The sequence below is a fragment of the Anomalospiza imberbis genome, chromosome 23 (assembly GCF_031753505.1).
Source record: "Anomalospiza imberbis isolate Cuckoo-Finch-1a 21T00152 chromosome 23, ASM3175350v1, whole genome shotgun sequence".
NCBI classification, from domain to species: Eukaryota; Metazoa; Chordata; class Aves; order Passeriformes; family Viduidae; genus Anomalospiza; species Anomalospiza imberbis.
The window spans coordinates 4,259,771-4,272,928 of record NC_089703.1 but is presented as its reverse complement, the minus strand read 5'-3'; the positions used below and the strand labels follow the sequence as shown (position 1 = coordinate 4,272,928).

General features: G+C 68.5%; 1 protein-coding gene across 1 annotated transcript; it reads left to right on the top strand.

Moving 5' to 3' along the window:
- The first annotated feature begins 1,152 nt into the window (after positions 1-1,152).
- Positions 1,153-13,000, top strand: ESPN (espin). Its single transcript, XM_068171748.1, is given in 15 exon segments — positions 1,153-1,543; positions 2,357-2,550; positions 4,770-4,956; positions 5,053-5,235; positions 5,318-5,449; positions 5,540-6,109; positions 7,655-7,816; positions 7,894-7,961; positions 7,963-8,069; positions 8,356-8,382; positions 9,615-9,760; positions 9,849-10,130; positions 12,164-12,243; positions 12,325-12,336; positions 12,431-13,000. Coding segments are annotated over 15 exon segments (2,592 nt in total). The 5' UTR covers positions 1,153-1,249; the 3' UTR covers positions 12,579-13,000.
- The last annotated feature ends 158 nt before the right edge of the window (positions 13,001-13,158 follow it).

Here is a 13,158-nt window from a genome sequence, read left to right as displayed (position 1 = left end):
CGTGGGGAGCCGGGGGCTTCGGGTCGGCACGGGCAGCACCGCCCCCACCCCGCCCGCGTTCCCGGCTCCGTCGGCTCTCTCCGGTTGTAACACAGTTCTCGTGGGCGGCCCGGAGTTTTGAGTCGCGTGGTGGCGACAGTCCCGAGCAGGCAGTGACAGCTCGCAGTGGAGTGCACGCAGGGTCCGGAGGGGGTTCAGGATCCCGCCCGGGGGACGCGGGGTGCCGGGAGCCGCGGCACTCACGGCCTCGCCGACCGCGAGCTCGGCTCTCGTTGGTGCGAGCGCGGCAGCGCGTCTCCGTGAGGGACCGGAGGGTCCGCGGGCTGACGGGGCCGCCCGCGGGCGTGGCGGGCCGGAAATGCTGGAGCTCTCACTTTGCACAGCTCGGCGGAGGCAGGAGCGGGGCCGGAGCCGGGGTGCCTGCCGCGCAACGCCCGGTGGGGACATGGCGCTCCCGCTCTCCGTACAGTTACCGGATTTATAAACCGCCGGCAGGGCAGGGCGGGAGAGCCGGGCAGGGAGGGCGGGGGACAGGCAGGGAAGGAGGCGGGCGGGCGGCCTTGCCTTGTCCTCGGTGCTGATCGAGAAGCACCTCCGCTGTCCGCGGTCCTGACGGAGGGTCTCCCCGCCTGTCCTCCCACGCCGCCCGCTGCCCCGCCAGCGATTCTTAAAACCACTTTTCGAGTGGTGGCCGGGACAGGGACCGGTGCAAGGCCAGGTGGATACCCAAGCGGACCGTGACCGGCTGCCGGCACCACGCGGCCGGCTGAGGCGGGGCAGCTGCCCGCCCAGCGCCCCCCGTTCTGTCTGCGCTGCTAGGGCCGGCAGCGCACGTCGAGGGTGCTGGAGGAGCCCATCTTTGCCGCACCTCTTGCCTGGGCGGGCGGCGGGAGGGGACAGCCGTGGGGCCGCTACACAAGGCCGCGGACAGCGGCACCGGCAGCAGCGAACGGTCCGCTTTGGGGCCCACCCGGACTTGCACCCGTCCCGGTCCTGGTCCCGTCCGCCATTCGGCAAAGCGCGGCTGCACCAGCAGAGGCCGGGGGGAGCGGTGCGGGGGTCCCGAGCAGCGGGCAATCGCCGCGCCGTCGGGCGGGGCGGGCGGAGGGGCGGCCCCGGGGGAGGGAGAGGAGGAGCCGGCGGGGCCGGGGGGCGGCGGGGCGGGAGCGCCGCACAGTGCCAAGCGGCGGCCGGGGCCGCCGGGGCCGGGGCCGCCTCCGGGGCCGCTGGGGCCGGGGCCGCCGCCGGGATGGCGCTGGAGCGGGCGCTGCAGGCGGCGCGACAGGGCGACGTGGAGGCGCTGCGGGGGCTGCGGGCGGCCGGGCTACTGCGGCCGGGGCTGCGAGACGCCCTGGGCGCGTCCCCCGCGCACCACGCTGCCCGCGCCGGTCGCCTCGCCTGCCTCCGGTACCTGGCGGCCGAGGCCGCGCTCCGCGGGGACGCGCGGGCGCGAAATGGGGCCACCCCGGCCCACGACGCCGCCGCCACCGGCAACCTCGCCTGTCTCCAGTGGCTGCTCACGCAGGGGGGCTGCGGCGTGCAGGTGCGAGCGGGGTCGCGGGGGGCGGCGGAGGGTCCCTCGGTGGCGCGGGCGGCCGGGGAGGCGTTCCGCGGTCCCGTGTGGGTGGCTGTGGCCGCGGGGAGACGGTCACGCGTGGTGCTTCCAGCTCTGCCGACGGCGCGCCGGGGTCCGTCCTAGCCGGCACGGGCAGAGCTCCTCCGTGCATAGCGGCCGGCATCCGACGGACCCGGAGAGTTCCCGGCATCCCGGAGGGGTTCAGCCGCGAGGGCAGCACATATTCCCCGGGGCTGCCGGCCCCTCCCGGGGTTACACAACGGCGGGACCGCGGCGGTAAGCGGCTTGCCCCGGGGCCGGCCGAGAGTTAAAGACATGTGACGGCCGAAGGAAGAGGAGGCGGCGGCGGGGCTGGGAGCGGAGATTAATCGGGAAGGAAGGGGTCAGCACGCATCGGCGACCTCCTGGCCAGGGGCCAGCGCTACCCGCGCCCCACCGAGCGTGGAGGGCGGACGGGCCGGCGGCACAGCGGGGCTCGGCGGCAAGCCCGCGGTTAGGGGCTCCGCGGCCGGTAGAACAAGGAGGGCATTGTGCTGCACTCACTGTGTGCGGACGCAGGCCCTTCATGGAGGGCAGACACGTTGGTCCCACGGTCGCTCCAACGCCCTGTGCTCCTGCTCCAGCCCCGCTCCGTACGGACAGGAACTCCACGCTGGCCACCCCACCCGCCCGGAATCAGCTCCGGGCTGGGGGATGCCCCACGGCTGCCTGCTGTCCCCAGCCCCCTTGGCGGAAGGGCTTGGTTCCTGGTGCTGACAGCCGCCCCACTTCCTCTTGCAGGACACAGACAACTCTGGTGCCACCATCCTACACCTGGCAGCCCGCTTCGGTCACCATGAGGTGATCGACTGGCTCCTCCGCTTTGGAGGCAGCGACCCCACGGCAGCCACCAATACGGGAGCACTGCCCGTCCACTACGCCGCGGTGAAAGGGGATTTCCCTTCCCTGAGACTCCTCTTGGGACACTGCCCCAGGTAACGGCCCAAACTGCTGGCAGCGAGACAGGGTCTGCCGGAAGCTTGGCACCCACCAGCAGGAGAGGGGCTAGTGGGAGAACAGGGTGCCTGCTGTGGCCCCAACCTTCCCTCCAGCCACTGGGCAAAGTGCCAGCACTGGGGACGAATGCTGCAGCCACCCTGATCCCCTAGCTCCAAGGGCAACGCGGCCACGTTATCAGGCTGGGCAGCTAGCTGCACCTTCTTTATGGCCCATAAAGAAAGGGAGAGGAGGAGAGGAGGAGAGGGGCGAGCGCTGGCAGAAATATTGTCACTGGCCGCTGAGTCGGCTCCTGGCGCGGGGCGATAACACAGCCGCCTTTGTCCGCCCGCTGTTATGTAAATGGATTAGGCTGACCGCCGAGGAGAGGCTGCTCCCCGTGCCGGAGACGACCTTTCCGCTTGCCCAGGTCCGTGGGCATTGCTGGACATGGCAGCCTCTCTCAGACGGCTCCGTCGCGGCAGCATCCCCGCTTTTCCTCCTGAGCGGTACCCGGAGCCGGGCTGGTGCCCGGGTTACGTGGCATAGCAGCCCACAGGGCCCGCGATGCCGGGCCTCGCCACGAGGCTGCAGCAGGTGATTAGGTGGCCGCTAATCCGATTTCCTGTGGTGGGCAGAGGCCACTAGAAATAACCCACAGACCCGGCCAAAGTGGAGCCGGGGGGATGCGCTGTTGCTCCACATTGTCCCTGGAAGGCTCCAGGGTAGTAGATGAGACGAATTGCACAGCTCTCCCACATCCAGGGAGTCCTGAGGCAGCGGGATGTGAACCAGCAGTCGGCACCCCTCTGTCTCTGGGTGCAATAACACCAGAGCCCTGCCTCTTTTTCTCCAGGCAGGGCCACAGAGATCCCTGGATCCCATGGCACTTACTGGTCAGAGCTGTCCCAGCCCCAGTTCTTTATCTCCTTGCCCCAGGTGTGCCAGCTTAGCCCTGAGCACTTCTGGGATTAACCCCTGCAGCCCAAGCCCAGCCCCAAACCAGTCACTGCTCCTGCTCGATGCCCACTGTGTCAGCCCAGGTGTGGCACGGCCTCGCATTGCCTTTCACGCTGCTTGCCGGGGTTGTTCCGCTGCCGTCACCGCCTTCCCCCTGAATTATTTAGGGCTGGCCCTGCTCCCAGCCCCGCGCCTGCCCGGAGGCTCCGTTACAGCTTCGAAATCCAATCCCTGGTGCCGCTGCGGGATGCTGGCTCTCCCAGCCCACCTTCGCATCAGCCCGCGGGGCCCTCCCGGCAGCCGGTGGCCCAGCATGGGGTCTCAGCCATCTGGCAAAGCAGTTTACTGGTGGTGCCCAAGTGGCTTAACCCCTTCCCAATTACTGAGAAATGGGAATCAGGGACTGACCCTGTGCCTGTGCTCCTGCTGTCTCCAGCACCCCAGCCCCTGCTTGGGGAGCACACAGGGCTGTGCCAGCCTGGCACTCCTGGACCGTGGGGCAGGCACTCAGTGGCACGGCACGCAAGGCACAACGGGAAGGGAGTGCTGGCCACAGCCCGTCTCACAGTTACAGGGATCAATTATTTAGGGCCCGCGATCGTTGCGATAACAGAGCAGAGTATTTATTGCTCTTCCTTTTTAAAATATTCAACAGGTTTTTTTTATGGAGCACTTAATAAAACAGCTTCCTGTGGGGTCAGGAGGCAGGATGCGGGATGTGGGATGCAGAATACGGGTCTATGGGGGATGTGGGGTAAAAGATGTGGGATTCAGGATTTGGGTCGCACAATTTGGGATACACAGTTCAGGATGAGAGATACAAGGAATGCCAAGGCCTTTTGGAGCAGCGAGGGGACACCAGCACCCAGCAGCTGGGCCGGGCACTGCCGTGGTGCAAGTTGGCCTTTCCCCGCCGGCTCCACGGCCAGTGCTGTGTAAGCAGCTTACTTTAAAATACGACTAAATTGCAGTGTCCAAAAACAGCCGGAGGAAGGAGCTTAGCCTAAGCAGGCTGATTAACTTAGTGACCTCCCGCTGCAGCTGCAGCCACCGCAGCAGCACGGGGACCTATGGGAAGCCATGGGGTGGACAGGTCCCAGCCCTGACTCTGCCCTGCCTGCCCACAGCTGTTTCCCCTGCACCAGCCCACGTTCCTTGTGTCCCACAAACCCCCGTGTCCCTGTATCCTGCCTGTCCCCTGTCCCAACCCTGGCAGTAGCAGTGGCCACAGGTGACGGGCGCTGTGCCCCACTTGCAGTACGCTGAGTGCCCAGACCAAGACGGGGGCCACCCCGCTGTACCTCGCCTGCCAGGAAGGTCACCTGGAGATCATCCAGTACCTGGTGCAGGATTGTGGGGCTGACCCCCACGCACGCGCTTATGACGGCATGACCCCACTGCACGCCGCCGCCCAGATGGGCCACAACACTGTCATCGTATGGCTGGTAAGCGCAGTCCAGGCACGGCACGGCGTGGTGGCACAGCGCGGTGGCACAGCACAGGGCGCAGAGCCCCAGTGCTCAGCCTGCCTGCCCACACAGATGAGCTTCACGACGGTGAGCCTGTCGGAGCGGGACGCCGAGGGGGCCACGGCCATGCACTTCGCTGCCAGCCGTGGCCACGCCAAGGTGCTGAGCTGGCTGCTGCTGCACGGCGGGGAGATCACTGCCGATGGCTGGGGCGGCACACCGCTGCACGATGCCGCCGAGAATGGCGAGCTGGAGGTGGGTGCTGGTGGCCAACAGGGTGTCAGGGCAAGGGGGAGCCCTTCTTTCCAGCCCTGCCATGCACCCCCACTCTCCCCAGTGCTGCCAGATCCTGGTGGTGAACGGTGCCGACCTCAGCATCCGTGACCAGGATGGTTACACAGCAGCCGACCTCGCTGACTACAATGGCCACAGCCACTGCGCCCAGTACCTGCGCACCGTGGAGAACATGGTACAGCGGTGCCCAGGGATGAGGGTGTGGGGAGCACGCTGGGCCTCACCACCCCTGCCCAGCTGCCTGACCCCACGGCTGTGCCAGCAGAGCGTGGAGCACCGCGTGCTGTCACGAGACCCCTCGGCGGATGGGGAATGCCGACAGCCTGACTCGGGCATGTCATCGCCCAACACCACGGCGTCGGTGCCCCAGGCGCGCTTCGAGGTGGGCTCCCCTGCCAGCACCCTCTCCAACTACGACTCCTGCCACTCCAGCCAGTCCAGCACCGGGGAGAAGAGGGGTTGCCCCACAGGGGCCCCCGCCGCCCGTGAGTGCGGGGCCAGGGGGCGCGGGGCGGGGGGTGCGGGTCCAGCCCCCCCTGACCCCCTGCCCTGCGCAGGGGTGCCTGAGCCGGCGCTGGCGGACATGCAGGCGTACATGGACATGCTGGACCCCGAGATGCGGCCACGGGGCCGGGGCCCAGCAGGCGAGGGTCCCCCGCCGCCGCCACCCCCTGCCTTTCCCCCACCACCACCCCCACCCCCCACCACCCGGCCACCCCCGCCACCCCCTGGCTACCCTGCACCTGCGCCCCCCGCTGCCCCCCACACCGCTGACATCTACGTGCGGGCCAAGAACAACCTGCGGCATGTGGAGAGCCAGGCGCTGCGCCGAGAGGTACGGCCCCATGCACCGTGTCCCCTGCACCGTGCCCCGTACACAGCTCAAGGGACATAATACCCGGGAGGGACATGCCACCAGGCACCCATCCCGTTTGAGCAGTTGTTGCCTGCACTGGGAGGGGACAGCCCCAGCTGGAGGCCACATGCCTTTGACACTGGCATGCACTGGGTGGGGCTGGGGCTCAACCAGCAGCAAGGATGCAGCAAGCTGGGGCCAGTGATGCTCTCTGGTAGCTCCATGGCACTGGGTGGGCCCACTCCACTGCTGCACCGGCTGGGGCACCCGGCAGCATCATGCCATGGCAGCCGCGCCCATGCGGCCCGGCGATACCACAGGCACCATGCCGAGCTGGGCGTGGGCAGCCGCGCAGGCAGTAACCCGAGCGGCCGGCTCCGGTGTCGCCCGCGCCACAGGTGTCGGGTGGCACAGCCAGCGCTGCCAGGAGCTGAGAGGGCTCAGCCAGGCGTGCACAGGTAAGAGGGGTGCAGCCCTCCATGGCGGGCTGGGGGGGGCATAAGGATGCAGTAGGTTTGGGGCTGCCCTGACCCCCTACCATGACTTGCGCCACCTCACTGGGGACAGGATTTTGGGCATGGTCAGGACACTGGCAGAGCTCAACGCTCTGGGGGACGGGGCACATGGGATGGGTGTCTCAGCAGAGCAGTGTGTGCCCGGCATGTGATGGGCTCGGAACCCCACAGTGCTCGTTGTGCACAGCCTTGGCTCTTTAGTGCTTACCGGAGTAATGGACTGCCTTGGGGAGGTGTGGGTTTGTGGTAGAGTGGTGTCACAGTGGTGTGGGTGTCCCATGAAATGGGACTCAGCGGCACAGACCCTTGTGCCCAACCAGAGCTGGGACTGCTAGAGTGGGAGCCAGGCTTGGCACAACTCCCATGGCAGCTGGAGTAGGAAGCACCAAGCTGACGTTTGTTGACTTAGCTGGGGCTGGCGGCGGTGGCGGCGAGCACCCAGGCTCACCGTGAAAATGCCATGGGTGGAGGTGGCACACAGGGAAATGCAAATAGAGGGGCCCCCAGCAAGGGGAGCAGGGCTATGCCACGGTGGCATCCCAAACCCAGGGAGCAGGCACAGCCCCCTGCAGCGCAGCACTCGGCAGCACAACTCGCAAAGCCGCTGTGGAATGTGCTGGGGTGAGCTGAGGCTGCGCTGCTTGAGAGCCTTGTTCAGAGGGAGGTTTGGAACCGGGCCCCAGCCCCGCGCGGGATAAGCTTCCTGTAATCCGCGGGGCTGGGGCTCGGCACTCCTGTTCCCAGGGGGTTATCCCGGGGGAGGCTTGGACAGGATCCTGGGCACAGGCTATGGGGTCACAGTGCCAGGCACTGATGCTGCACGCTGCCAACATGGCACACAGCCCCTGGTAGAGCCGTTTGCTGAACAGACCCCAGGGCATGCACCTGTTGTCCGTCCCAGCTCTGCATCTGCCCCAAGGCAAACGGCTGGCACGGTCCTGCTCCACTATGGCCCTGCACCACGGTCATAGCCGGGCACGGCAGTGCTGAGGTGGGCTCCCCATTGCAGCTGGCATCGCGTGACAGCAGTCCCGAGGGCCTGCGCCGGGCCGACTCCAGCAGGCGGTCAAGGAATTTCGGCAAGCAGCCGAGCACCGGTGACTACTACAAGCACCTGGGGCACGTTGTGGCCGAGCAGGCAGGCCCCCAGCGAATGGCGCACACCGAGGAGGTGAGCCCCGCGCCGCGAGCCTGTGCACAGCTCAGTGGCACCGGCACCGAGCAACGCCTGCCCGTGCTCTCTTCCAGGCATCACCCATCTCGGCGGACACCATGAGCAATGGGGAGAGCAAGTCCGGTGCCGAGGTGCCACCTCCACCCCCCGCCCCCACCACTGCCCGACACCGCCTGCCCGACACCCCCACCGCCGCCCCCACTCGCCGAGACTCCCGCTGGCCCCCGCCGCTCCTCCTCCTCTACGGGAAGTAAGTGGCAGGGTGCCGGGTGGGCACGGGGAGCGATCCTGGGCACTGTCTATCGGCTGCACTGTGGCTTTGACCTCCTCGGCTCGTCTCCTCCCGCGGCACTTCGGCCGCGCGGCTCCTGACAGCCTCTCTGTCCTTCTCTCCTCCGGTGTCGGCGCGGGGGCCCCCACGCCCGCTCGCCCCTGCCTGCTCTCACTGCTGGCCGCTTCTCTTCTCTCTTGTCTCGCGGTGGCCAAATCCTTCCTCTGCCGCGCGCCCCGCGCCGCCTCTCTGCTTCTCTCCCTAGGAGGAAAGGCGCTCAGGCAGATGAAGAGTAAGTACCGCGGCCCCACGCTCCTCCGTGCTCGGGGGGTGCCCTGGCGCGGGGCACAGCCGGAGAGGCCCTGTGCTGCAGCCACGGGGCACCGATGGCCGCAGGGGCCGTCACCTGCCCGCGGCGCTCCGGCCGCCGGGCCCTCGCCGCGCGTCGCCGGCCGGCGGTGCCACGCGGGAAGCCAAGCGCTGGTGCGGGGCTGCCGAAGCCGCCAGGCAGGGCTGGCAGGGCTGGGCAGGCAGCCGGGCCCCGCGGCCCCGCACACAGAGGGCCTTTGTTCGCGCTCAGCCGGCCGGCGTGACCCCGCCACGTGAGCGCACCGGCCGCTCCCCCGCCGCTGCCTGCCGCCGGCGGGCTTGGCCGCTGCTCGGCGCCCGCTTTATTAGCGCCGGCTCCCGGGAGCGGGGGGTCTCAGCCGGCGCTGGATGGCAGCGCGCGCGTCCCGCTGGGCCCTCAGCACCCGCAGCCCTCTGGCTCCGGCGCGGCGCAGCCGAGCGGAGCGAGCTGCGGGCGCCGGCCGCGGGGAGGGGGCTTTGCCTTGGCACGGTACCATGGGCCGTTAGGGACTCACGCATGGCTGGCACGGACGGTGGGTGCTCGCGAGGCGGGTGGCATGAGCAGTGGGAAGAGCATCCCCGGGGTGCCGATGCCACGCAGCCCTTTGGGCACCGGGCTGGCAGGGAGTCTGGCTCAGGCTGTCGGTGCATCGCTGCCGGCAGCTGTCAGGGGAGTGTAAGAACCGTCCTGCAGCGGCAGGGCTGCCACCGGCCACGGAGCCATCCCTCCAGAGGCACACTTCTGTTGCAACATAGTGCCTCGGAAGCATGGAGTGGCATTCGGGGCTGGGGCCAGGCTGGGACCCTTGCAGCTGAATGTTGGGGTGCTGGGGTGCTGCTGCAGGAGGGTGCCATGGACCCTCTAAGCTGGTGTTGGAGTGCTGGTCTTACAGATCTGTGGAGCTGGGGTGCCAGGCTGTTGAGTGCTGGGGGGTTGCTCCTCTGGGGTCTCATGGACCCAGGAGTTTGGTGATGTGCTCTTCCTGTGGATCGGTGAGCCAGGTGTCCGGATGCTGCTTCAGGGGTGTTCCAGGGGCTCCTCGATGGCACGGAGGGGGGCAACTGGTATCAGCCAGCCACTCCTCTACCCCCCTACCCTGCAAGCTGATGGGGGATTCACAGGGGCAGGGAGATGGTGCTGGCGGGGTGCTTACTGCCCCTTCTGCCTCCCTTCAGGCACCAAGTCCTTCAACATGATGTCCCCCACTGGCGACAACTCGGAGCTGCTGGCTGAGATCAAAGCTGGGAAGAGCCTCAAGCCAACGCCACAGAGCAAAGGCTTCACCACCGTCTTCTCCGGCAGCGGCCAGGCAGGGGCCAACGTAGGTGGTGATGGGGGCCAGGGGAGCCGGTGGCTCGGCACAGCACAGCACGGCAAGTGCCCACCGCCCTCCCTCCCTCCTTCCACAGGCAGAGTCGCCAGTGTCCTCCCCGTCACCCACCAGGACGCCCACCCCGCCGGCCACCCCCGAGGCTGCTGGGCCACCACGCTGCCTGGCAGGGGGCTCACCGGAGCCAGTGCTGAACGGAAGCTCACCGCTGCCGGCAGCAGGCGCTGGGGCAGCGGTGGAGGTGGAGGCGCTGGTGCCGAGCCAGGACGAGCACGGTCGGCCCATCCCCGAGTGGAAGCGGCAGGTGATGGTTCGCAAGCTGCAGCTCCGCATGCAGGAGGAAGAGGAGCAGCGGCGCAAGGTAGGGGGGTCCCACGTGCTGCGGCGGCGAGCGCGGCGGGGGCATGGCCCAAGCAGCTCAGGACCTGGCGAGACGGCGTGCGTGGCATTGCCTCTGGCTCCTAATTGGGCCGGGGACCACCCTACCTGCATGCAGGGGAGTCATACCCCGGGGATGCCACACACGGCGGCAGTGGCACGAGGTGCGTGCGGCATGGCCTCAAGAGCCCCTTTGCCCTCTTTCCCGCCGCAGCCTGGGAACCGCTCGCCGCCCCTTTGCCGGCGCGGGCCACCTGCCCGCGGGGGCATACCGGGACCCGCCGGGCAGCCGATGCGGGAGGAGGACATGCAGCACCTGGAGAGGCAGCTGGGGAGCCTGCGGGTGATGCACGAGGCGCAGCCGGGGCAGCCGCTTCCAGGGGGGCCGGAGGAGGAGCTGCTGCCACTCGTGCCGCTCTCTGCCCCGCCGGCACCCCAGCGCTTCGCCCTCGCCCACGAGGACGCGCCTGCCCGCGGCAGCCAGCCCCCCACACTGCCGAGGAGCACGGCCGCACCACCAGCCACCCTGAGGGGCCAGGAGGGCCCCGGGGCGGGGGGAGCAGTGGGCAGCCCCGGTGCCCAGCACGACGCCCGGCGCGAGATCCTGGGCTGCGGTGTCTCTGTCCGCAGCCTCAAGGCCAACTACGAGGGGCCAGGGGGACCCCCTGCACCTCCCCCCAGGGTCACTAAGCGCAAGCGGGTGCAGCCCCCTGGTAGCACCCGCCGGCCCATTCTGGAGGAGGAATACGGGGATGGGGCGCTGCGGAGGAGCAGGCCAGCTCTGCCAGAGCCCAGCAGCCCGCATGAACGCACCAAGGGGTGCAAGGAGCGCGCCGTCTTCCTCTTCCTGGAGCACTGGAAGAAGCGGGCACTCGCGGCAGTGCCTGGGGAGGAGCGGCCCCGGCGGCCGGGGAGGCGGCGACCGGCAGCGGGGCGGCTGTTGGCCCGCTGGAGGAGTGTTGCCCGCCGGGTCCCAGGGCGTCAGATCCGGCGGCTGAGCCGCACCACAGTGCTGTACTGGCCCCAACACTTCCTGCCCCACGTCGGCGGCTCGCCCATGCCCCACGACAGCCTCCCGCTCGACCTCTTCATGCTGGGCTACTTCCAGCTGCTGGAGATGCCCCTCAGCCCTGAGGAGCGGCGCTTCCGCCACCTCCTCTGCTACGAGATGTTTGACCGCCTGGGCAGCCACAGCTGGCACCGCGTCCGCCGTTTCCACCGCACCGTGCTGGAGCAGGTCGAGGCTGGCCACCGCGACTGGCTTGATGGCTTTGAGGACCTCGTGCAGGAGTTTTTTGGGGATGACCCTGTGGCAGTGGTAGAGAGCCTGCCAGAGCCCCCCACCATGGCCCCGGAAGGGCAGGGGGCAGCAGTGCCAGTACCGGAGCTGGGAGAGTTCAGCGAGGAGGATGTCTGCCGCTTCATTGACCGCAGCTTCTCCTTCTGGAAGGAGAAGGAGGCAGAGATGTTCGACACCTGAGTCCAACGGGATGCTGCAGGCTGTGCCAGTGGTGTGGCATGGGGCAGCAGCAAGCTCAGGGGACAGCTGTGGGCTGGTGCCGGGGTGCGCTCGCCTGCCTCTGTGGCTCGTGGTGCAGCTCAGCTTGGCAGAGGGCTGGATGCTGTTCTGAGCGGCCCCGGGCCGAGGTTGCAGTGTGTGCCGCTTGCCGTGGCTGTGTGTTGTGTGGGAGGTGCAGCGGCGGGGCTGCGCTCCCCTCTGGTGTGGCGTTTGCGGTGCCGGGGCAGTGTGGGCCCCCGCGTGTCATGCAATAAAGCTGTGGTGTGCTGCAAGGGCTGGCCACGCCACGCGCTCCTTCCTCCTCCCGGCGCCGGCGGAAGGTGGGCAGTGAGGGGCGCATCGGCGAGCCATGTGCTGGTGAACCCCACCCGTACCGTGCCAAGGAGGGCGCTGCCAGAAGGATGTGGTGCCGCGCACCTGGAGGATGCTGCGGCCCCATGGTGCCGGCAGTGAGGGCGGGCTCCCGGCAGTGCCGGTAACACGGCTGTCTGTTGCAGGAGAAGGAAGAGGAGGCGCGCCTGGCCAGCATGCCGGCCTGGAGGAGGGACATCCTGCGCAAGAAGCTGGAGGAAGAGAGGTGAGCCAGGGTCGGGGAATGCCGCACCAGCCGGTCACTCCCGCGGCTCTACTAACCCCACTCTTCCCTTTGCCTTCGCAGGGAGCAGAAACGGTGAGTGCCGTAAGCCCCTTCCCTGGGTGGGCGGGCACGGCGGCTCCCGCGGCTCTGGTGACCGCGGCGCCCCGTGCCCTCTGCTGCTAAGCAGGAAAGAGCAGGAGAAGCTGAAGCGGGAGGAGGAGGAGAAGGAGAAGGAGCAGTCGGAAAAGCTAAGGACTCTCGGGTACGATGAGACAAAGCTGGCGCCCTGGCAGCGACAGATCATCCTCAAGAAGGGGGACATAGCCAAGCACTAGCCACGCCACACCGCATCCTGGCTCTTCGCAGCAGGAGGAGACTGGCAGGTCCTCCCATGGACCGCGACATGCTTCGGCACCCTCCTCCTGCCGTGGATGGCCACATAGCCCAACCCAGAGAAGCCCCCTCCACCGCCCCAGGCACCCGTAGCCCCCCGTACCCACACATCCCGCTGCCGCCAGCCCACCGCTACCCTGTGCTGCCCGTTGCAAAGCGAGCTGCCGCGACGTGGGACACGCGGCTCCTTGTGCGCTGCCCGGCTCGGCCGCTGCGACCGGGCTCACCGCACGCCCCGCTGGCACCACTCGCCGTTGCAGCGCGCTCGCCCTCATTACTGCCCCTCCAGAGCCGCTCACGGCCAGCTTCCGGCTCACCTCTGCCCAGACCGCCTGCCTTTCCAGCGATTAAAACGATAAACCCCGCCAGCAGTGCCCCGCGCCTTCCTGGGGCTCCCCACACCACCCCCCACCCACGCCATGCTCGCCGACAGCGGTGCCTCCTCACCAACATCACCACAACCACCCCCAACACATCTCTGCCAGCACCCACATTCCCCGTCACCTGTGGTGGCCACATCAC